The 24,247-nt window shown below is 46.5% G+C and overlaps 1 protein-coding gene and 1 long non-coding RNA gene across 2 annotated transcripts in view; one reads left to right on the top strand and one right to left on the bottom strand.

Moving 5' to 3' along the window:
• Positions 1 to 2,655: 2,655 nt before the first annotated feature.
• On the bottom strand, positions 2,656 to 23,530 carry ACP6 (acid phosphatase 6, lysophosphatidic). Its single transcript, XM_019956677.2, has 10 exons — positions 22,878 to 23,530; positions 15,365 to 15,496; positions 15,114 to 15,244; positions 14,244 to 14,323; positions 10,501 to 10,588; positions 8,989 to 9,121; positions 7,889 to 7,989; positions 4,938 to 5,033; positions 3,502 to 3,667; positions 2,656 to 2,853 (listed from the first exon to the last, which is right to left on the bottom strand). The coding sequence occupies exons 1-10, from the start codon at positions 23,094 to 23,096 to the stop codon at positions 2,710 to 2,712; spliced, it is 1,290 nt and encodes a 429-aa protein (XP_019812236.2). The 5' UTR covers positions 23,097 to 23,530; the 3' UTR covers positions 2,656 to 2,709.
• LOC139182142 (uncharacterized) overlaps positions 23,489 to 24,247 on the top strand; it is a 53,485-nt gene continuing 52,726 nt past the window's right edge. The window contains exon 1 of the long non-coding RNA XR_011565707.1: positions 23,489 to 23,615. This is a non-coding gene — a long non-coding RNA (uncharacterized lncRNA). The remainder of the gene's footprint in view (positions 23,616 to 24,247) is intronic.

Below are 24,247 nucleotides of genomic sequence, written 5' to 3'. Positions count from 1 at the left end.
CTGGGAAGAATTCTGAGCAGAAGACTGACATGATCTGACTCGTATTTTAAAAGCCACACCTATGTTGGGAATAAATTAGCAGAGAGAGAAAGCACAGAAACAGGAGACCTGGCAACAGTCCTGGTGAGTGGTGCTGCTGGAACGGCAGCAATGGTAGTCTTGAGAAGCAGTCAATTCTGGATAAGGCGCAATAGCATTTACTGATGGATTAGATGTAGGACAGAAGAAAAAGACAGATATTAAGGGTAACTCCAAAGTTCTTGGCCCAGCCAACTGGGTTAATGGTAGTGCCATTTACCTTGTTGGGGAAGTTGTGGAGAAGTAGAAGAGGAGTGAGAATTCAGAGCTCAGCACAGGCAACAGCAAGCTTAACGCACATTAAAGATCTTAAATATCCATGCAGGCATGTTGAGTAAACCGTTGGAAATGAGACCAGAATTCAGGGGAAAGGTCCAGAATGAAGGTATAAATTTGGGAGACATTATGTGAGTAATATTTTAAGTTACAGAATAGCTTGACATCACCAACGGTGTGTGTGTGTGGGGTGTGGTAAGTGCAGGAAAAAAGGTCCAAGGACTAAGCCTTGAGATACTCCAACATTTAGAGATTTTTAAAAGGTAGATTCAGAGAAAACTGAGAAGTTAAGAAGTGAGGAAAACCATTTGTCATAGAAGCCAAATGAAGAAACTACTCCAAGAGTGCTAATGAGAAGCTGAGTAAGAAGACTGAAAACTGGCTACTGATTTAGCACTCAGAGGTCACTGATGATTTTAACAAAGCTGTTTCCATGGAACGGTAGGGGTGAATGCCAAATCACAGTTGGTTCAAAAGAGAAGGGGAAGGGAAGAATCAGGGTATAAACAACTCTTTTGAAAAGTTTTGTTATAAAGGGGAGAAGAAAATAGCACAGTATTTCAAAGATGTGGGAAACATTTTTCAAGACAGCAGATTTTATGGCATGTTTGTAAGCTAATGGGAATAACTGGTAGGAAAAGAAAATTAACAATACAGGAAAGAAATAATTACAGGGTTCAAAGCAAAGCTGGAGGGTTGGCCTTCAATAGGAGTAGGAATGGTTCATTCTTAGTAACAGGAAGGAGGGCCTTGTAGGTACCAATGCAGCTGGGTTAGCAGGTTGGGGAGGGGTGATGGAGATGGAAGTTCTCTTCTGATTGCTTTTACTTTCTTAATGAATTAAATATAGCAATCTGTAGGGTGAAGGGATATTGAAGGTTGAGGATAAGAAAATATGAATGTATTTAATTCATAAACAGGTGGGATTGATAAAACTTAACAGATCAGACATAGAAAAATGTGACAGGAAGGAGATAAAGATAGATTTCTGGTTTAGTAACTGAGTGGATGGTGGAGGTGTCTTCCATTCAAATAAGGCAGGCTTGCAGGGGGGGCAGGTCTAGGAGGAGAGAGGGGAAATTCTGTGTCTATGAGACCTCCAAGTGGACATGAGAGTCTGAAGCTTGGAAGAAAAAACCCGAACTAGAGAAGGAGATCTGGGAGTCATCACCATATAGACAGTGGGAAGCAGAGAGGTTCTTGTGCTTGCTGTTTTCTCTGAGAAGTAAAGGGATTGATGGTTTGAGATCAGAGAAAGTTTGAGATAGATTCTGGGGAAGAATGAGAAAATTGAAAAGGAAATAGGGGACCATCAGGTAACTTTGGAGGCCCAGGTCAAGGTGGAGCACATATGCTGAGAGTGGTCCTGACCCACCACGCAGAGACCTCACCCACGCTTCTGGAGCTACAGCCACCAGAAGCCAGTGACCTCCCTACTGCCCAGGGCTCCACCTCACTGCCCAGCTGTGCGCCCTGACCTTTCATACGACACCCTTTCCCCCTTGCTTACCTGGTTAGCTGACCTTTTACATGACACTCTTTTCTCCTTACTTAACTGGTTAACTACTACTCACTCATTTTTCTCTATTCAGATCAGGGCAAAACCCGCCAAAAAACCTTTAACTGCTCCCCCCAGCCCCTGCCAATCAGGGCTGAGGGTGTCTTCTCTGAATCCAAATAGCCCTCGAGGTACCTTATCACAGGATGAACCATACTGTATCGTCATCACTGATATACTTTATCTGCCTCTCCTACTGGACTGAAAAAACTTGAGGGAAGAAACCTTTCACCCTTATAACGACCACTACTTAGTAGGTGTTCAATATATGTGTGTGAAGTGAAGATAGGAAAAGAATTGAGGTCCACAACTACACGCGATTCTATAGCTTATGTCACAGGCAAGAAAGGAAAGTGTTAGTTGCTCAGTCATGTTCGACTTTTGCAACTCCATGGACTATAGTCCACTAGGCTCCTCTGCCCATGGAATTCACCAGGCAAGAATACTGGAGTGGGTAGCCGTGCCCTTCTCCAGGGGATCTTCCCAACCCAGGGATGGAACCCGGGTCTTCCACATTGCAGGCAGATTCTTTATCATCTGAGCCACTAGGGAAGCCTCATGTCACAGGCAGCTGCCATGGAAATCAAGCCACAAAATAGGGTATATCCTTTTGGTCTCAACATTATACCCTTTTCCTTTCAAGAAGAGACCTTAATACACCTATAGGAAAGAAATACCCTTACCTTATGTTAAAGTCCATTAACCCTTGTTCCTGCCTTCCCCAAACCAAACAGCAGGAGGCATTGTGTAAAGGCGTTTTATTTTAAAAATCCAGACATCTTACTTGTACAAATCAATCACTCTCCATTTCCAAGTCCCATCATCTGTGCTTCAGAGCAGAGCATGTGGTATTTTTCTGGGCTTAAGGTATAAACTGATATGGTGTTCAAGAACTTGTCCAGTGGACAGAGCCCGTTAGGGCAACCTTTTGGCACTTGCTCCTGTGGAAGAGACGTAACTCAGCAGGGGCACTGGGGACCCTGTCTGGCTGTTTTCAGCTGTGTCCAGAGTTCTGAAAGGCTTTGACCCAATCAGATGTGTACGTACACATGTAACAGCCAAGAAACCCCCATTAATCAGTCAGCTTCCAGATTAAAAGCACTATGCCCTGCTCATGAAAGTCACTCAATAACTGCTGGTTGAACTGACTGGAAGACACATTGATGTTATACCCCTGGGAAGGCTGAAGGTCTAACCTTAGGGAGTGTTCAGCCTCTGCCCTGGACAGCAACCTGCTGAAGTGGCCAAGGAACCAGAGGTGCTGATACTACACATCACCTCCCAAAGACCTCATCATTAATTTTCAAAACAGGCCTCACAGTCAGGAGTTACATCCTGGGAGAGACGCTCAGGAGAAGAGAAGGGTGGTCCTGTTGTTAGAAGGGTTCTGTGGCAGAACTGGGACATGGTTCCAGCCCCAGCCTGCCACTACGGACCCAGTTCTGCCTTAGCCCTGGGCCACAGCCATGAGAGGATCCAGAGAGCTCGTGTACCAGTGGAGACTCCCTGGGCCCAAGCAGGTGACTTGGTGCTAAACCAGGTGGGCCGGGTGGCCCAGCCGCCTCCCAACCATACCCCAGGGGTCTTACCTTCCCTCGGTAATAGAGCTGCACAAACCACTCCTTAGACTCCCGGTGCTGGTAGAGTTCCATGGTCAGGTCCACAGCAAATGGGGGCCATTTGTGGTCAAAAATTCCCAGGGTCATTAAGAGAGGCATGAGAGTCACATCGTGAGCTGCATAGAGGTACAGCTTCCTGCAAGCAGAGAACAGTTCTCCATAGTTCTTCACCGCAGGACTCTGGAGGCCAGGACATCGCCTGCCTCCTTTGAGTGAGGAAACCAGGTGACATCTAGAAATCAGTTGAGCCTGGTATAAATCTCCTTTGAGGGACTTTCCTGGTAGTCCAGTGGTTAAGAATCTACCTTGCAGTGCAGGGGACATGGGTTCGATCCCTGGTCCAGGAACTAAGATCTCACATGCTGTGGAGCAACTAAGCTTATGTGCCACAACTACTGGAGCCTGCGTGCTGCAATGAAGACCCAGCACAACCAAATAAATAAATGTGAGGGGAAAAACCCCAAAAACTCCTTTGGCGTAGATGGGCTTCCCTGGTGACTCAAACAGTGAAAAATCTGCCTGCAATGCAGGAGACCCAGGTTAGATCCCTGGGTTGGGAAGTTTCCTCTGGAGAAGGGAATGGCTACTCACTCCAGTATTCTTGCCTGGAGAATTCCATGGACAGAGGAACCTGGTGGGATACAGTCCATGGGGTCGCAAAGTGTTTTCTCCAATATCAGGGGGCTTAGAAACCACCTGGGAGTCTTGTTAAAAGGCAGACTCTGATTCAGTGGGTCAGGCTGCGGTGGAGAATCAAACAATCTCAGGTGATGGTGAAGCTGTTTATCTGCAGACCACACTTTGTTTACCAAGGGCCTTGGACACACATTCCAAATCCATGGTCCCTAACCTGGAGTTCCAGGCACCCCAAAAGTGGCTATAGAGGTTCACAAGCCACTTCCAACATTTTTAAATGACCAGTAGAATTCCTATATTCCAATATACTCAGTGAAGGTGTTTAAACAATCTATTAAGCAACTATCATTGTTTGGGGCTATTTTAATACCAAATCAGTTCAGTTCAGTTCGGTTGCTCAGTCGTGTCCGACTCTTTGCGACCCATGGACTGCAGCACACCAGGCCTCCCTGTCCATCCTCCCGGAGTTGTGATGTCCTAACTACTTATTCCATTGGATGCATGTTCAATTCGTTTTAAAAAATGGAAAAAATTAATTTAGGGTTCTTTTCTACTAAAATGAAAATTTCAAAACATGGTAGGACAGACGTGTCAGGAAGAAAGGTAGAAATGTCGTGAATGTCTCTGGGACACATGGCCTCGAACATTTACTTTCAGTTACCGACGGCCTGGTTCTCACCCTCCCAGAGCCTGGGTTCCCTCCCTGTAGCCAGAGCCCCACCGCCACCACCGTCCTCAGTCATGCCAAACCAAGCTGCTCAGCCAAGTACCTGGTCTTGCTGGGAGGAGTGGCAGGGTCCACGACTTTCAGCAGGTTGCTCTCCAGGATGTGCAGGAATGGGCCAACTGCCATCTGAAGGCCCTCCCTGTGGTGAGTAAACGGTACTGAAGTACCCAGTGGGCACTGGGCACACAAGGGATGCAGGCTGCTTCTGCCCCCTGGAACCTCATGAGCCCAGTCAGAGAGCTGAGAAAAGACAAGGGACGCAGGAGGACAGAGACAGGCAGTAAGGGCGGAAACAGCACCGCCTCAAGTCCGAGGGCTCTCTGTGTGCCGAGACTGTAAACAGCAGCAGGGCACAGACCTGGTATGAACATGGCTGAGATGGGAGGGGTGAGGGGATGGCAACCAGGATAAGCAATACAGAACTAGGCCCAAACTGGGAAGGACAGGGTGTACTGAATTCCAGGAACTCCAGAAGGCCCTTAGAAGAGCCATCTGAAGGGAAATCACCTACACTACACTTCCTGTGTGCCAGCTCCCCTTCTTTGGCATTGAGACCACAAGGACTTTTCTTAATTTATTCGATTTAACAAGCTCAGCACTAGTGCTCTTGGGGTGGCACTGTGGCTCCACCACTTTCATTCTCAGGATGGTCCCCTCATGATCACAGGTGGTTACCTCAACTCAAAGCATATTTGAGAAGTAACAAACAAAGCAGGAACATGGGGGCTAGTAAGCAGCAGAAAGGCTTAGTTTGGGTGACTCTCACTTTTTATCCAAGAGAAGAAAAATCTTTCCCAGAATTCCCAGAACCCAATCACTAACAAAAAGAGTTGCCATGACTGGCTTAGACCAATCCTTATTCATGGTGACTGGCCACTTTTACAAATCAAGCAAAGTTGAAACAATAGCTGAGGAGTGGGCAACCAATCAGAGAAGGCAATGGCACCCCACTCCAGTACTCTTGCCTGGAAAATCCCATGGACGGAGAAGCCTTGTGGGCTGCAGTCCATGGGGTCGCTGGGAGTCGGGCACGACTGAGCAACTTCACTTTCAATTTTCACTTTCACGCATTGGAGAAGGTAATGGCAGCCCACTCCAGTGTTCTTGCCTGGAGAATCCCAGGGACAGAGGAGCCTAGTGGGCTGCCGTCCATGGGGTCGCACTGAGTCTGACACAACTGAAGCGACTTAGCAGCACCAGCAGCAGACAACCAATACTATAAGCAGCATATACTTTCCAAAGAATTTGTGCAGGCCAAGGCAAGTTGGATGGCATTGTGAAACTAGAACCATTTGTTCCTGAAGAAACATCAGTTTTAAGAAACCAGGGCTAATGGAAAAGAAAGTGGATTGGACTCAGATCTTGTTTAAAATGCAGGAGAAAGCAAACAATAGCTGTGGGCCAATTCCAACTCAGCCGCTCGTTTTTGTAAATAGTTCCACTGGAACACAGTTGTGCCCATTTGTTTGTGTATCATCCATGGCTGCTTTCATGCTACAAGGGCTGAGATGAACAGACACAACAGATAATGCATGGCCTGCAAAGCCTAATATATTTATTAGATATGTGTGTATGGACTTCCCTGGTGGCACAGTGGACAAGAATCCACCTGCCAAGGCAGGGGACATGAGCTGAATACCTAGTCCAGGAAGATTCCACATGCCGCAGAGCAGCTAAGCCTGTTTGTCACAACTACTGAGCCCTGGTGGCAATTACTGAAGCCCGTGCACTAGAGCCCGTGCTCTGCAACAAGAAAAGCCACCGCAGTGAGCAGCCCCTGCTGCAACTAGAGAAAGCCTGAGCACACAGCAGCGGACACGCAGCACGGCCAAAGAAATATATGGAAGTATGTGCTGGTGGAGGGGAAGGCAGCGAGCGACGATTTAGGAACAGTGGGGCCACTTCAGGAAAAGATGAGGGAAGGTGGTCGGTCACAGGAGTGGCAGCAAGCTGAGAGGGTATGGCTGGAACCTTCCAGAAGCCTGAGGCAAGTGCAAAATGGATGCACTGATTGGGAGAAAAGCAGGCAGAGGCTCCTACTCTTATGCAAGATTAAGCAAATTCTTGAAATGTTAGCGGCTTTTTCCTCCCACTTCTCTTCCTCAGGACTTCCCCTCTATACTCCCCTCTCTTACCAAGTCACCTATTCGGAGTACAAGCTGAATGCTCTGAACCAACCATTAAAAGGTGTTTTTTTATATTTGGGAAGAGAGATATCCTCCATTCTGATAGTCAGGAAATAGGCCTTCTAAAAGAGAGCCCTAAATACCAGTAAAACAGAGCAAACACAGGATTGGTGGTCAGAAGATCTGGGTTCAAGTCCTGCCTCCACCTCTTTCTAGCTGAGCCTAGGCAAGGTGGCCCACATCTCTCAGGCCCAGTTTCTCCATCTTTAAAGCCAGGACTTGGACTTGTCAGGGATAATGACACCAACCTTATGGCAAGAACAGGAAAATGATTTGTAAACTGTAACGTGATGTATAAAATGAGCAATAATTATTCTTCCTTCAGCATCCCCTGGGTACCTTTCCTTAAAGCAAAGGAAAAAGTCGGTGATTAAGAGAAACTCAATCAAGGGACTTCCCTGCTGGTCCAGTGGCTAAGAGTCCATGCTCCCTTATGCAGGGGGCCCAGGTTTGATCCCTGGTCAGGGAACTAGATCCCACATGCTGCCACTAAGACCTGGTGTGGCCAAATAAATATATAAAAATAAAATAAATACTTTAAAAAGAGAGAGAGAAACTTGGTTGAGTGGCAGCTCCCAGTTTTGTGTAACAGTGAATGAAAACATTACGTCACCAGTCCCCGCTCCAGAAATGGAAGGACCCAGGGCCGAGTCTATTGAGAAGGCCAGCAGAAGGGGGTGATTTCAGCCTCTGCACACAGAGATGCCAGCTGACAGGTGTGAGCCGGCCTGACGAGTCCCCTTCCCCACACTCTGGGAGGCCTGACCAAGCGTGACTGTATGCCGGCAGCTGAAGAGGCCCCCCTCACCTGTCTTCCCACTGCAGGATGTACAAGGCTGTGTCCACAGCTCTCTGCTCAATCATCCATGCAAACCTCTTCAGCGTGGGGCAGCTCGGGAGGCTGTGCACCTGAAAGGGCCACGGGTACAGTTTTAGAAAGAAATACTCATCCAATGAGCCTGGCGGCGGACCCGCTTCCATGGAGTCCAAGGGGATTGTCTTCTCTCAGAAAAAGACTGGCTCAAAGCTCTATGTCCCCAAGGCCTGTCGGAAGCTATTCCTCCAGATCTGAAGGCCCAGAGAAAAATAGTTTTTTCCTCTCTTTCTGATGCTCATCTACTCCAAAGTAAAAAAAAATTTGTGTTCTTTTAAGCTAAATAAATCAATAAATAAAATACAAGGCAAGGAATTCATAAATTTTTACTCGGCCTTAATCATCCCCAAAATGATTTCTAAAAAGTATGCCATATAAATACTTTATCAACTCTTTTTTTTTTATAACCTTAAACCTATTTTACACATAAGCATAAGGTACATTTCTGCCTTCAAGGCACACTGTCATCTTCACAAGAGAAGGAAGGAGGATCCAGGCTGCACAGTCTTTGGGTGTCTGACTTCTGAATCTGGAGCAGCATTTCCCATTGTGTGGCCTTCAGTATTTATTAGGAAAAAAAAAGATTCTAGGGCTAAACAAGCTTGAGAAAAACAGAATTAAAGATTAACCAGTTTTCTTTACCACAGTGCTCTCGGGTTCTCTAATAGGCTGACGTGCATATAGACTCTCCAAAAAGTGATACAATAAAGAGGCATTCCAAACTTTTTAGACCACAATCCCTCCCTACTCACCACCCACCCCAGCCCTGCCTGCCCACATTATATACACTTGCATCATGGGTATTCTAGTGAATATGCTTCAAGGAACTCTGGTCAAGAGTTAAAATGTCTACACTCCTAATCTGGTGAGGAGTCCACCCTACCCCCCAGTTCCCAGGTCCATTCTGCCAGCAAGTTCTTTCACAGCTGCCTCCAAGCCAGGAGGCCTCCACCCGCTTCTAACTCAGGAGCCAGCCCACCAAGCCTTGCCCAGGCTCCCCCCACCCTCCCAGAGCCCGAGGACAGCCAGCCCACCTGCTCAGCAGCCATGTTGTCCAGCAGGACGAGGAAGTCCACTTCATCACTACTGGCAATGCCCATCCCCTCCTTCACTTTCTTCAAATCCTCTGAGATTCCTGGCTGCAAAGAAGCAGCCTGCCTCCGGCCTCTGCAGAAAAAAATTAAAAAGTTATTCCTTATATTTCTTTATACTGTATGGTTATTAAGTTTACAAAGTATATCTCATTCATCATTTAGGATCTTATTTACCTTTCAACAACTCATTGGGGTTAGCTAGTATAATTGTCATTTTAAAGATAGGTAAACTCTACAAAATCCAAAATCACTGCAGATGGTGATTGCAACCATGAAATTAAAAGACGCTTACTCCTTGGAAGGAAAGTTATGACCAACCTAGACAGCATATTGAAAAGCAGACACATTACTTTGTCAACAAAGGTCCGTCTAGTCAAGGTTATGGTTTTTCCAGTGGTCATGTATGGATGTAAGAGTTGGACTATAAAGAAAACTGAGCGCCAAAGAACTGATGCTTTTCAACTGTGGTGTTGGAGAAGACTCTTGAGAGTCCCTTGGACTGCAAGGAGAGCCAACCAGTCCATCCTAAAGGAGATCAGTTCTAGGTGTTCATTGGTAGGACTGATGTTGAAGCTGAAACTCCAATGCTTTGGACACCTGATGCAAAGAGCTGACTCATTTGAAAAGACTCCAATGCTGGGAAAGATTGAGGGCAGGAGAAGGGGGTGACAGAGGATGAGATGGTTGGTATCACCGACTCAATGGACATGGGTTTGGGTGAACTCCGGGAATCGGTGATGGACAGGGAGGCCTGGCATGCTGCGGTGCATAGGGTCGCAAAGAGTCGGACACGACTGAGTGACTGAACTGAGCTGAAACTCTACTAGGCCAACTGACTTAGTACATACCAGGGCTAGAATAATGGATTTTCCAAATCCCATTCTAGCATTCCCTTCTATTATACCCAAAACAATGCAAGCATGGCCAGGTCTGCTTGAAAACACATCTACTTCTTCTGGGGAACACACTCTACATATTGTAAGTGCAATCCCAAAATACCTGAAACCTGAATAGTGCCATCAACTCCAAACCAATCTATCCTACACAGCAGCACGTTGGTAAGAGAAGGGGAATCTGTGTCTTCTTCAGCGTGCCCATCTAGATTTGCAGTTAATGACTGGCTTACTCATCTTTTCCATAAGTTTCTTCAGTTACCCCATCTGAGAGCCCAGGACTGAAGACAAAGGACAACGCTTGGTAAATGGTGAAGCCCCACGCGTGGCTGTATACACCATCTCTCAGCCCAGCGTGTGGGTCTCCCTGATGTCCTGTACCTTCACCATGAGCCTGTCCTGTGAGCAACAGCTGCCTCCCGTCCTAGATAGCTGATGTCAGACCCAAGTAATGCCATCTCTCCCACCCATTATCCACTGGCACAGCCGGTCTGCTGGCAAAGGTGGTACAATGCTGCCTGTAACCCCACCCTGAGGAACAAGAATCAGAGGCAGTTACCTGGTTCTTTTCTGCAGGTTCCAGCAGTATTGGTAGTTGGGGTACAAGACTTCTGAGCTTGCTTCGTCAGTGTGGATGACGATGGGTCCTGGAAGGAAGGTGGGAAGCACAGGCGGGAAGAGGCTTCAGTTTGTTCTTCCCAGCAGCTCCATCCCCTTCTTCTTCTCTTTGTATACACAGATGGAGCTGCCCCCAGAGGCCGGCCATCATCCAGGTTACTCCTTAAGGACAGTGAATGCCTTCAATATGCCCTGGCTTTGCCAACAGGAGCTCCCCTGGGGCCTGAGAAAGCACACAGCAGCCCAGTTCTGTCGAGCACAACCTCTCCTGCTGGGCTACCTATATCCTGGAGAAGGCACAGACCTGATCAGACTGGCACATCCATGCTCAGTCATGACCCTTTGCAACCCTACGTACTGTAGCCTGCCAGGCTTCTCTGTCCATGGGATCTTCTAGGCAACAATACTGGAGTGGGTAGCTATTTCCTACTCCAGGCACATCTATGATGCATTCCAAAAAAAATGCCTGCCTCAAGATACTACCAGCACTCAGAGATTCTAACAAATGGGCCATCCCTTACTTTAGCAGAACAAGGTGATTTTCTTGCTTTGCAAAGTCCAATCCTATAGGCCAATATGGGCTTTCCAGGTGGCACTTGTGGTAAAGAACCTTCCTGCCAATGCAGGAGAAGTAAGATGCGGGTTCAATCTCTGGGTTGGGAAGATCCCCTGGAGGAGGGCATGGCAACCCACTCCAGTAATCTTGCCTGGAAAATCCCATGGACAGAGGACCCTGGCGGGCTACAGTTCATACAGTCACAAAGAGTCGGACACGACTGAAGCAACTTAGCATGCATGCATACACCAGTATGGTGACTTATGAAACAATCTGAGAAAGGTGCCCACAAGGTCACAAATCCTCTGAGACCCCATGGCCTTGCCCAAAAGAAAAGCCAGGCTTCTAGATGCACTAGCAGGAACCAAAGATTAGACTACAAACAGTGTTTCTTACACACCTCGCAGCAGCTTGCTCCTGCTCAGAGTTGACAGGTACCCTTGTCTCCTGTCAATGCCCAAGGGAGGTGCTTTAACACCTTTCCATGCTTTGCTCTGCACCAGCGTCCTGTTCTACACAGCTCAAGCCTTTTCTTCTCTGATGGCAGAGGAGCTTTATGGAATTCACTGAGGTCAATCTGTGGAATGATTACTGTATTATGTGGTCAGTCACTCGGTTGTATCCAACTCTTTGAGGCCCCATGGACTATAGCCCACTAAGCCCTCGGCCCATGGAATTTTCCAGGCATGAATACTGAGCATGATGCCATTTCCTACTCCAGGTGATCTTCCCAACCGAGGTATCAAACCTACATCTCTTGTGTCTCCTGCATTGGCAGGCACATTCTTTAGTGCCACCTGGGAAGCCTTCAGGTGAATCCAAACCCCAAGACCTACCATTCCCAAACAAATTGCTGATAGTCAAAACCTCAGGATTAAAGAGCAGCCTACTGTGACTTGAGCAGAATACCAGAAGTCACATACTTGGCTGGTCTGGACAGAAGGAAATCAGACTGTGTCATGAGTTTAGCCCTGAATCTACAACCAGCCAGCAGGATGACTTTGGGAAGTCACTTCTCTTCTTTGGGGCTCACATGTAAATTGAAGGGGTGAGACTAGTATCAGCAATTTCCAACTGTTTCTAAAGCAGTGGGAGCTTTTTTCTCCCACTATGAAATAAGGTAATAAAAGAAAAGGGGTTGAGGGCTTCAAGGTAGGGGTCTGAAGCACAGCGTACTTGCATGCCCCATCCCACTCCTTTTCTGTAGTTCCCGACCCCTCTGAAGAATCCTGGAGTTCTGCAGGACACATTGTAAAACAGACCTCATGATCAGAGGCCCTCTCCAGATACCCAAGTCTTCTGAGAAGCAAGATGGCACAAGAGTGAAAAGTATGGACTGGGAAACCAGACTGCCAGAATTTGAATCCCAGCTCCTCCATATACTAGCTTTGTGTACCTCAGACAGTCCATTACCCTCTGCCTTAGTTCTCTTATCTGTAAAACAGAGATGCTACCTACTTCACAGGGTCATCACAAGAATTAAGTCAGTATCCGCAAAGCTCTTAGAACCATGTTTGATGTATAGCAAGTCCTTTAAATGTGAGAATAATAGTAACTATGATTTAAGCCTCTGATTAACACATGGTAATTCCTACCTGGTACCTGCCATGACTGTCTGGATAACAGAGCTTCAGTTTATGATAAATAAGGTATACTTCAGCTGGCACTCAGATATGTGTTGAAGGAATGAATGACCAAATGATACAAAGCAACACCCTCCAGCCCTTCCCCACCAGCCTGATTCTCTGGAGCTTCCTCAAAACCTTCTTGGACTTCGCTAGGATTTTACTCTTGAAACAATATCCCAAAGTTGAACCACTCCCACCAATGTTAGCACCTTGTGGGGTTCTTTGGTCTATCCAAATCCCATGATACTGGCTAAGGCAAGGAAGTAGTCAGGACACAAGTCAAGTTGGAGTGTGAGGCTGTCTGAGTCCAGCGCAGGGAGCGGCTACCAGGCGGCCACACCAGCAGTTGGTGATGATGCCACTTCCTTCCTTGCAAGAAATCTGGGGCAGCCTGAGTCTGAGGCCCGCCTGTAGACCAGGCTGCTACCAAAAAACACCCTTTCTACATTACTTTTACTTTAGGTGGTTCTGGGGACAGGACATTTGCCTTTCAGAAGCTGGGCAAGTGAACAGTTTTCAGAAGGCCATGCACCATAGACTATTCCTAAGCTCAGGGGCTCCCAAAAGGTAAGGAGCAGGCCACCCTGTGTGCTCTGTTACTCAGGCTGTTTGTGTTCAGCCAATGTCAGCCAGAATTAGCAGCCATACCCAAACCAGCTAGGGGCAAGGCCAGTCTCCTTTGGTCTGGAGGTTCTGTACCTTACACATTTTTTAAAAGCCTGATGGAAATTTTACCTCGATTTGAGATACTGCTAAAGAAGCTAAATAAAGTAACAAGAACTTTGCCTTATGGCATCATTTGAGTATTTTAATATTGGCAAGGTCATGATGATCTGAAACTCAGACCAGTAATTAAGTGTAAATTTGAATCTATTACAAATGACAAAATGCAGCTTCACCGGATAGTCAAAAGCCCTCAAATACAGGGAAAATAATAAACGTAGTCCTCGAGGGTGGAAAGTTGCAGAACCCACTAATGTGATCATTCACTGGCTGAATATGTCAAAACCCAAACTCGACAGACTTCCTTAACTGGGAGAGGCCATATGGGACACTGTTACCACCACCTGGGTTATGCTGTGGATTATCACCAAGACCAGGGCCGTGGCAGCAGACCCGGGTCCCAGTGAAGAGTTCCTCTTACTCTCTTTCCCTTCCAGCAGTGTCTCAACTAAACAAAAAGCCCCAAGTATTGTTTGAAAAACTCTGGCTGCAGCTACCTTATGCAGCTTGTGTAGACACTTGAGAGAAAAAGCCAGGAGCCAGGGGTGCATCGGAGCAGCTGACATGTTGGTGTAGGGGTGAGGTCAGGCTGGCAGGTGCAGCGGCAGGCCAGACAGGGAGGGGCCCGCCACACAGCTGGTACACCAGAGGCCCCAGGAGCAGGAGGAGAGAGACCCAGGTGGGACAGACATCAAGAAAGAGAGAGCAGGGCTTTGGAAGCAAGACGAAAAGGCACCTCAGGGGACAGGGGCTGACTTGTAGACCCTGAACTCGAACCTTCTTTTTGACGCTGGAAAAGTCCAGCCAGCAAACAGCGGGTAGACTCCAGGTTCCGATAGATGTTAGTGGAACGGATGCTGGAAACAAAACAAAAACATAGAGAAACTCATAGAAGGAAGATTTACATGTGCACACTACCTTATTCCACAGAGCACTCACAGGCTTTCTAAACTACTACTACAGCGTTAGTCACTCAGTCGTGCCTGATTCTTTGCGACCCAATGGACTATAGCTTGCCAGGCTCCTCTGTCCATAGAATTCTCCAGGCCAGAATACTGGACTGGGTATCCATTCCCTTTTCCAGGGGATCTTCCCAACCCAGGGATGGAACCTGGGTCTCCTGCACGGCAGGCAGATTCTTTACCATCTGAGCCACCAGGGAAGCCCCAAAAGGGAGCTACAGGGCTGGGAAATACCCTTTCTCTCTCTGTGGGATGGCTGCCCAAGGGACCTGAGGGCCAGTGAACATGACCTCCAGGGACCACTTGTTCTCCGAATCCTATCATATTAGGGTAACTGTCCCCAGAAGGCCTAGGAGGTTCTAGCAAGGGAACGCAGCTTCTTGTATACCCTTGATGGAAGAATGATTCTCCTCTCTCAGGGAAGGTCGTCCTCTTTGACCAAGCACGCAGCATCAGGAGGGATACACGAGGAGCAGTGAGAGAGGAAGGGGACACCAGCCTAGCCAGCCAGATGAGCCAAATCAACCCTGGCGATCAATGGGGCGACAGGCTGAGCCAGATCACCCTCACATGTCCCACCTAGACTACCTCGGATGAGAGTGGGAACCACACAGAGGGTTAGGACAGGTTTTCTCACACTCAAGACCTGACACTGGGTGCTATATTCCTTTCTCAAGTGACTCACAAGACCTCCAGTGGGTTGAAGGTTGGCGAAAGAAAGGGGATGTCTTCCACATAGTTCTTCCTCAGCCTCTCCCCGAGGGCAAACATCTGCTCCATGCCCACCTTGGTCAGCTGTCCAGCAAACATGCCCCCCTGAGGCGTGGGAGGGGAGAGAAGAATGGAGAAATCTCACAGCCTGCTAAAGAACCTCAGCCCAGGGCAGACCATCACAGCTCTGCAAGGCGCTTCAGGGAGCAGGAAAGCATCGCTCACCTTCAGCGTGGTCTCATGATACTGAGAGTCGAAAGGAGAGTGTGGTTTCGGGCCACCAGCGAGATTGGTGACTGTGTATTCAAGCTGAGTTTGGGGTGGGACCTCTAATAGCTGGGACTTCCACTCTACCTGCTGTGAGCACAAAAAAACAACACATTGCTTAAAAAGGTTCTAGAAACTTAAGAGTGTTAACATCTGGCAGCACATAGCTAGAATCACACTGATGCTAGACAAGCAACCTTCCCAAGAAGGATGGGAAGAAGGAAAGAAACTTCCACTCCAGCTCCAATTAAGGGAAGAAATGACTGCAATTTATTATTCCAGGTGTCCTCGGCCCAAGTCCTGTGATTGCCACACTAGTACTCACTGCTGAGGGTCTATTCTGGCACCAAGCCCAGACTGAAGTAAAGGGGAGAAGTGGCCAGAGGGCCTGGCACCTAATACTTGGTGAATGAATGAATGAACAAATGAATGAATATAATCCAATCTCAGTGACCATATACTTGTAAGAATGTTTAAGGAATCAACCTGCAGGGTTTTGTGGCCCCTCGTTAAAGACTCTATTTAATGCCCCTTGAACTACTATATATATCTCTTCCTTTCATCCAATTTCTCAAACAAGTAGCTGCCCTCTAAGAAACCTTCACTTTTTACCATCTTCCTTTACTCCCCGTAATCTGGCTCCTGCCCCAGCTGTATTGGTTTTCAAAACATAACAAGTAGCTATAGGCCTCCTAGCTCCAACAGCCCATAAAATTCTTACACTCATTGAGTTGGATGTGATGACTCAATTTTAAAAACAAGTCTTTCCTTCTAATTCCATATGCCAGCTCCTCTTCCCAATTTATTATGACTCTCAAGGCTACCCCAATTCTAATCCCTAAAACTCAAACCTGACTCTTCCCATTGCTCCCCCATTTCCACCCCAAACCCTGTGGATCACTGGCTAGAAAAAAAATGTCACTTCCACTGGTCCTTCTTTTATCTTATTATTAGAGTATAAATCCTTATTGTTGTTGTTTGTAGTCGCTCTGTCATGTGCGACTCTTTTGCAACCCCATGGACTATAGCCTGTCAGGCTCTTTTGTCCATGGGATTTCCTAGGCAAGAATACTGAAGTGGGTTGTCATTTTCTCCTCCAGGGGATCTTCCTGACCCAAGGATTGAACCCATCTTTCCTGCATTGGAACTACTGAGCCACCAGGGGAGCTTCATAAAACCTTATTACTAATACATGAAAAGATGCTCAACATTGCTCATTATTAGAGAAATGCAAATAAAAACTACAGTGAAGTATCACTTCATACCAGTCAGAATGGCCATCATCAAAAAAAAAATCTACAAACAGTAAATGCTGGGGAGGATGTGGAGAAAACAGAACCCTCCTGTACTGCTGGGGAATGTAAACTGATACAGCCATTATAGAAAACAGTACGGAGATTCCTTAAAAAACCAGGAATAAATCTACCATGTGACCTAGCAATCCCACTAGTGGGCATATACCCCGAGAAAACCACAATTCTAAAAGATACATGTACCTCAATATTTACAATAGCCATTGGAAAGAGCAGCAATATTTACAACAGCCAGGACATGTAAACAACCTCGATGTCCATCAACAGATGAATGGATAAAGAAGTTGTGGTACATTTATACAATGGAATATTACTCAGCCATAAAAAGGCCTGGAGTTTCTCTAGCTGAAGCAGGAGTGGGAACTCAGAGCCCCAGTCACTCAGCATCCCTTTAGCCCACAGGCTCTACAGAATGGTTTGAAGGCTATCAGATAGATCACAACTGAATTGGAAAGACTCAACACAGAAAAAGCCAATTTCAAGATGTCTGTACTAGAGCCAGCGAGAGCCTAAGGGCTCATCTAAGGCAGTCAGAACAGAAGGGAATTCAACAGAACAGAATTCAAGACATTGCGTCAATCCTGGCAAGTAAGTAGATAAAAGCTTTTTTTTTCTTTTTTTTTTTTTGGAGGCTATATTGGTAGGTGAACAAGAAAGAATAAAGAAAAAAATTACTTTGATTTGGAGTCCAGGTGCATGAGGTGGTAAGGGGTGAGGAGGTACTTCTTGACTAAAACTGAGGCCAAGACAGAAGAACAGCTAACAAACTGAGTTCAATTTTGTACAGTTTAAGTTTGGGATATCTCCTCTGCGTTTCCAGCATTCCCAGCATATTCCCATAACTGGAGTCCGTTTTGTCTCTCTTCTTCATCACACTGTAAACTCTTTTCTTTTTTATAGCTGAGACTGAATTATCCACCCATGTAAGTCCAGTGTCTGAGCACAGGTCCTGACACCAGGTCCATAAGGCCTGCTCAGCCACACTAAAAAGTCTTCTCCGGTTGGGTGTACCCACCAAGAGAGGACCTGTGGTTCTCCTAGGAGATGACTCCTGAGGGCTAGGTCACATCAAGACTAAAATACCCATTTTCAGACTCTCAAGAATGGATGATACATCAGTTCCACACACAGTGTCCATCCCACATACACACTGTCGTTCTTGCTCCTGTTTTGCCGTCCAGAGTCAGTAGCAAAGAGTAACTTTATAATTTTATTTATTTATACTCCATTTTCAAGAACTAACTTGAAGGAGGTGGTAGCAATACCTAAAATATAGCAAGGTAACCAATTTATTTATTTATTTTTTGGCTGCACCACGAAGCTTGTGGGATCTTAGTTCCCTGACCAGGGATTGAACCTGTGCCCTTAGTGGTGAAAGCATGGAACCCTAACCTCTGGACCAACAGGGAATTCCCAAGATAAGTCGAAAAGAAAGTCGAAAAGAAAGACAAAAAGTCGAAAAGAAAATCGAAAAGAAAGACAAAAAAAGTAACCAAAAAAATGGATAAAGCAATAAAGTTTCTCAAAAAATATTAATACATGCTGTGAAGATCTATATACTTACTGTAGGTGGGCCAAAAGATTCAGCACTAAGCTTTCTGGCTTTTACGTAAAAGGAGAAACCTGATCAGCTAGACAAACTTAAAGATAAAAGCAAGCCAACTGTTCAGGAGAAGCACACCATTTCTCAAGTGAACAGACAAATTCCTCCCAAGGGTCCTCATAAAGAGGATAGAGTAATATAATGAACATCTTTTCAGTAGTCACAGCAATGAGTTTTGTGGGATTGTTTCTTATTGTTCCCTTGACACAGAATGATAGCATCTCACCAAAGCACATTTCCATGAAGACAATACTATACAGGGATCAATATGTTACATTCCAGGTAAAAGGAAAAAAAAAAATCTACATAAAAGTAAACAAAAACTTCCAGGTATAGTTTTCAGAATAAACTAATAATTTGAAAGCTTGCACACTCCACACTACTACAGCTGGAAAAATTTTTTAAAGTTACTGATGCCTGAGCCCCACATGGGTTAATCACATCCAAATCTCCCAGGGATGGGGCCTCAGTTTTTTGAATGCTACTCAGTCTAGATAATTATAAAGCTTCACCAGAGAAGCTTTTATCATGACTAGATGCTCTGAGTCAATTAAATCAGAATCTCTGGGAGACAGACCTAGGCTTCAGTATTTTTTAAAGTTCCCCAGTTGAATCCAATGTCCCAAGGTTAAGAACCACCACTGCACAGGAATTAATGGACTGACTGGCACATCCTTTATGTAATGCTTCCTGAAAACCACTTATCTTAGCTGAGCTTTGAATAAGTGTTAATCTACAATGATACTGACATCATCTTCCCCAGCCCACCTGACATTATTCTTCCCGGCTCATTTACACTATAGAATAAACATGGACTCTAATGTCTTCATATGGAGAAGGCAATATCAACCCACTCCAGTACTCTTGCCTGGAAACTCCCATGGACGCAGGAGTCTGGTAGGCTGCAGTCCATAGGTCGAGAAGAGTCAGACATGACTCAGTGACTTCACTTTCACTTTTCACTTTCATGCATTGGAGAAGGAAATGGCAACCCACTCCAGCGTTCTTGCCTGGAGAATCCCAGGGACGGAGGAGCCTGGTAGGCTGCCGTCTATGGGGTCACACAGAGTCGGACATGACTGAAGTGACTTAGCAGCAATGTCTTCATGAACTGTGGAGTTTGAACGCATTGGACTTTATTTTCTAAAAACTGGAGTCTTCCTGGGTTGGGGGCTATCTTGCCATGAAACAGAGAGAAGCTGACAAAATTCCAAAAGTAGGGTCAAAATTATCTTTGGAAAGCATACTTGGATCTAATCTAACAATCAGAAAAAATGACCAATCAAGTTCCAGAGTTTTATTTCCAGAGCACAGATACAATACTTTTAGGAAGACAGGTTAATTCATCAGTCATTCAATCATTAAAAAAAAAGCTCAATAAAACATCTAGTTTTAAACAATGATATTTTCTAAGGATTTGTGAGATAATGAATGCATTGATTTGTCATGTGTTTATCTATAAACCAGTCAGAAGTCTGGAAACATCTACCAAAGGCAATTTTAGTTTTAGAACAGCTGTTAAATAGTCCTTCCTGACTCTAATTAATAGCAGAACCAGGAAGACTAGAAAATCCCATTAACGACCTCTATCAAACTAGAGCTTGGGAAAAAAATCCTGATAGCCAGAAACAAGTCACAGGAGGCTGATGACACCCACTCATAGCCTAAATTGAACAAAGGTTGGTTATACCCCTTGCTTTTATGCTTTATACAAAATAACTAAAGGCGTTCAGTGCATCTACATAAAATCTGAAAATGTGAACAGGCCTGAGTGGTAATGTGCCTTGCTGCTGCTGCTGCTAAGTCGCTTCAGTTGTGCCTGACTCTGTGCAACCCCATAGATGGCAGCCCACCAGGCTTCCCCATCCCTGGGATTCTCCAGGCAAGAACACTGGAGTGGGTTGCCATTTCCTTCTCCAATGCATGAAAGTGAAAAGTGAAAGTGAAGTCGCTCGGTCATGCCCGACTCTTAGCAACCCCATGGACTGGAGCCCACCAGGCTCCTCCGTCCATGAGATCTTCCAGGCAAGAGTACTGGAGTGGGGTGCCAATTGCAAAATGAGACCAAGGATTCAAATGCACCATATATCGTGGCCACAAAAATAGAAGATGAATGAAGCCGGCATTCTGCCCCTTCCAACATAAAGGCAGAGATACCCATCACACACCCACTGGCTCAGGAGAAAGCCCTAAAAGAATCTAAATCTTTTTCCGGTTACTTAAGGGAACACATATACTGTCTGAAAGAGGTCCAGGCCTACACATTCAGACTTTTATTCGTGGGCTCCAAAATCACTGCAGATGGTGACTGCAGCCATGAAATCAAAAGACGCTTCCTCCTTGTAAGAAAAGCTATGACCAACCTAGCTGCTGCTGCTGCTAAGTCACTTCAGTCGTGTCCGACTCTGTGCGACCCCATAGACAGCAGCTCACCAGGCTCCCCTGTCCCTGGGATTCTGCAGGCAAGAATACTGGAGTGGGTTGCCATTGCCTTCTCTGACCAACCTAGCTAGATAGCATATTAAAAAGCAGAGACATTACTTTGCCACAAAGGTCCGTCTAGTCAAAGCTATGGGTTTTCCCAATAGTCGTGTATGAATGTGAGAGTTGGACCATAAAGAAGGTTGAGTACCAAAGAACTGATGCTTTTCAACTGTGGTGTTGGAGAAGACTCTGCAGAGTACCTTGGACTGCAAGGAGATCAAACCAGTCACTCCTAAAGGAAATCAATCCTGAATATTCACTGGAAGGACTCATACTGAAGCTCCAATACTTTGGCCACCTGATGCAAAGAGCCAACTCATTAGAAAAGACACTGATGTTGGGAAAGTTTGAAAGCAAGAGGAGAAGGGGATGACAGAGGATAAGAACGTTGGATGGCATCACCGACTCAATGGACATGAGTCTGAGCAAGCTCTAGGAGATAGTGAAGGACAGGGAAGCCTCGCATGCTGCAGTCCATGGGGTCGCAAAGAGCTGGACACAACTGAGCGACTGAACAACAATTCTGTACCAAGAATAAATGGAGAAGAAAGAGGAGTACATAAGAGATGGGCTATGTACAAAACTAGAAGGAAAATTTAGTGACCTAATATAAAAAGGCAAAGTAAGAGACTGAGAAAAGATCCAAATATTCGAATAAGGAAAGAAAGAGAAGGAAAGGAGTGAAGTTCAGGTTCCAGATAGAATGTGGAATAGCCATCTAGAAAGGCTAACTAGAAACTTGATAACAGAATTTAAGTGCCTACAAAGATTTATTATGTGGGAAATGCTTTGAGGTTTGATTTCACGTGTGGCAAGCTTTAAAAACTGGGTTTTCAGTTGTACACCGTGAGTTGTAGAACCCTGAGGACTTCTTAAAAGCAACTGTCATGAGTATGCCTAATATCAATTTGGACATCCTGCTGAACCTGCTCCAACATCAACCTGGAGAACCAACAATGCAAAAGCATCCCACAGGCAAGTTTGCCACCTGGATGCCTGGGAATTCCAGGTTGCCTATTTATCTTCATTAGGAAGACAATTCTTTAATCACAGGCCTGCCTGCTATGAAAGGCCAGAGATCTTTACTGGGTCTTCCCAAGAATCAAATCCAGAAAGGGTAATCATCTTCAAAACCAGCTATTTGTTCTTTAATCGTAATTATCCTGAGCAAAACCAGGGGGATTTTAAGACTGGTCAATTAATTTTGTTTTTTCCTGCCTCAGATCCCTTCTACAGTAAGTTTAGGATGCCAGAATGAAAAAGGAGAGCCCCAAGATACAGCACTTGTTGCCCAAAAAATCTTCAGGATCTCAAACGGTCTCCAGCAAACCCGGAGAGAAAGTTGAGGTAAAATCTGTTCCCAAAAGTCGCTAAGTCACTCCAACTCTTTTACAGTCCCATGGACTATAGCCTGCCAGGCTCCTCTGTCAATGGGATTTTCCAGTCAAGAATACTGGAGTGGGTTGCCATTTCCTTCTGCCCGGATCTTTCCCACCCAGGGAATTGAATCCCTGTCTCCTGCATTGGCAGGAGCCACCATTAAGCCACCAGGGAGGTCCCTTCCCAAAGGCATTATTAACCTCTTATCCACTGTGATCCTAATCAGGTTGGTTCCTGTCACAAAGGTCCCTGCAACTCTTTGACAACCATTAAAATGGTCACACAGAACTACATTACACCCTTGTACTCAAGTTCCCACAAATATTCACTAGAAATACAGAGTTTCAGGCTCCCATATCTACTGAATCCACATTTTAACAAGATCCCTAGGCAATTTATACGCACCTAGGGAAGCACACTACTTACTACTAGCTGGGCTACATCACAGCCATGGGAAGTTTCCGGGCTGTCCCACAATCCGGGTGTCCGAGGGGGCTGGTGGGGGGGGGGGGGGTTGGGGGTACATGATAAGCACCTTTGTTCACACTGTTTTCCCTTCGTCAGGACCCAGTCCGAATTCCCGCTCAGTGAGAGTTAAATTCCAAAGGTGGTGTGCGTTGGGGCAAAGACCCTGGCCCGCCACTAGCTGGCCACACAGTTCTCGCTCCCCAACCGTGCCGGCCTCTCTCACCTGGTCCTCCTGAGGGAGCGGCTTGAGAGGGCTCCGCGCCCCGTGTCGAAACACGACTTGCACCATTTTCAACTCCAACAGGTTTCGGTCGACAGGATTCTGCTGGTCCGCACCCCCAGGCTCGGCCAGGGCCACCCGCCGCTGGTGGAGGCAGTAGGTTAGCGAGGTCAGGACGCCCACGGGGGCCCACATGCGCAGCTTGAAGACCCGGGAGATCATGGTGGAAACCCCTCGTCTGCCCTTCGGGGTGAGCGTGCAGAAAGCGAATACAAGTCCCCCGCGCGCGACGGGGCTCAGCAGCCTCCCCTAAGTTCCCAGGAACCGGAGGGTGCACACATCCAGCCGCCCAGGCTGCGACGGCTACGACTCCCAGCTTTGAAGGGGACCCAGATTGGGCGCAGCGAAGACTTCCCGGGAGTTTTAACCCGGGTCGGTGTTGGCCGCTCCTGCAGCAGACTGGGCGGGGATACCCGGAGCCGGGAGCTCAGCTCCTGATCTTTCGTCCTCTAGGGAACATTAAACTTATATTTCAGGTTCGGCCTCCAGCACTCTTGGCGGGACAGAAACACGCCCTGACTTCCTCCGTAGCAGTGGCTCCATTAACAAAGACCGCTGAACTCCACTTTTTTATAAGCAAGCTGCCGGCCACTTTCTCATCTACCCAGGGACTTGCCCCAAGTGGACCCATGCAAAGGAGCACGGGAAAACGAGTCCCGTGGGGACGCCTGTCCGGGGACTGTAAGTTTCGAGAACTACAACTCCCACAAGGCTGCGCGCCGTGGGCCCTAGCTGGAGGTATTACCCCGCCCTCCGCAGTGGGCCTAGCCTGGTAGGCTAGCAGGTTGTAAGTCTCGGGGGCAGGGCGGCCAGTGTGTGGGAATGAATTGGCGAGCTTGCCAGGCTAATTGGGTAGGAGACATGAAGAAAGGGGTAGATAGAATTGAGTGATGTAGATCATCTATTTGGAGTCTAGGGAGCACAGAGGACTTCCTTGAAGTTGAAGTTACTGAGTTAAGAGCCAAGACACCACTTACTGAATGATTACTCTTGGCTACACAGGGAGTGGGGGCTTTATATTTAATCATTTGATATCCCACTTCTATGTTTAAAGAGGTTTAGATCATTGCAAACGTATAGAAGTTCAAGCCCATTGATGCGTTACTTGTATCCAGAATATTTCTTGTGGAAAAATCCAGGCCTTGTCTGTAGATGTCCCAGTGAGTAAGCACCTTGCTAGCCTAAACCAGCTGCTGGTTTGGTTTCTCATGAATATACCGCGGCTCCAAACTGCTGTTCCAGGTCTTTGCAACAGGACACATCTGTGTCCTCAAGGCAAAGGTCAAGTTGTGAAGAGAGTCTGAGTATATTAA

This window comes from Bos indicus, chromosome 3, assembly GCF_029378745.1.
Source record: "Bos indicus isolate NIAB-ARS_2022 breed Sahiwal x Tharparkar chromosome 3, NIAB-ARS_B.indTharparkar_mat_pri_1.0, whole genome shotgun sequence".
Classification (NCBI taxonomy): Eukaryota; Metazoa; Chordata; class Mammalia; order Artiodactyla; family Bovidae; genus Bos; species Bos indicus.
This window is presented reverse-complemented; position numbering and strand designations above follow the sequence as displayed.

Coding starts and splice junctions, on each gene's coding strand:
- ACP6 (XM_019956677.2), bottom strand. CDS start 23,096: ATGATCTCCCGGGTCTTCAAGCTGCGCATGTGGGCCCCCGTGGGCGTC. Junction 14,324..15,113: donor TTCAACCCACTGGAGGTCTT/GTGAGTCACTTG, acceptor TTTTGTTTCCAG/CATCCGTTCCACTAACATCT. Junction 7,990..8,988: donor ACAACATGGCTGCTGAGCAG/GTGGGCTGGCTG, acceptor TGGCCCTTTCAG/GTGCACAGCCTCCCGAGCTG.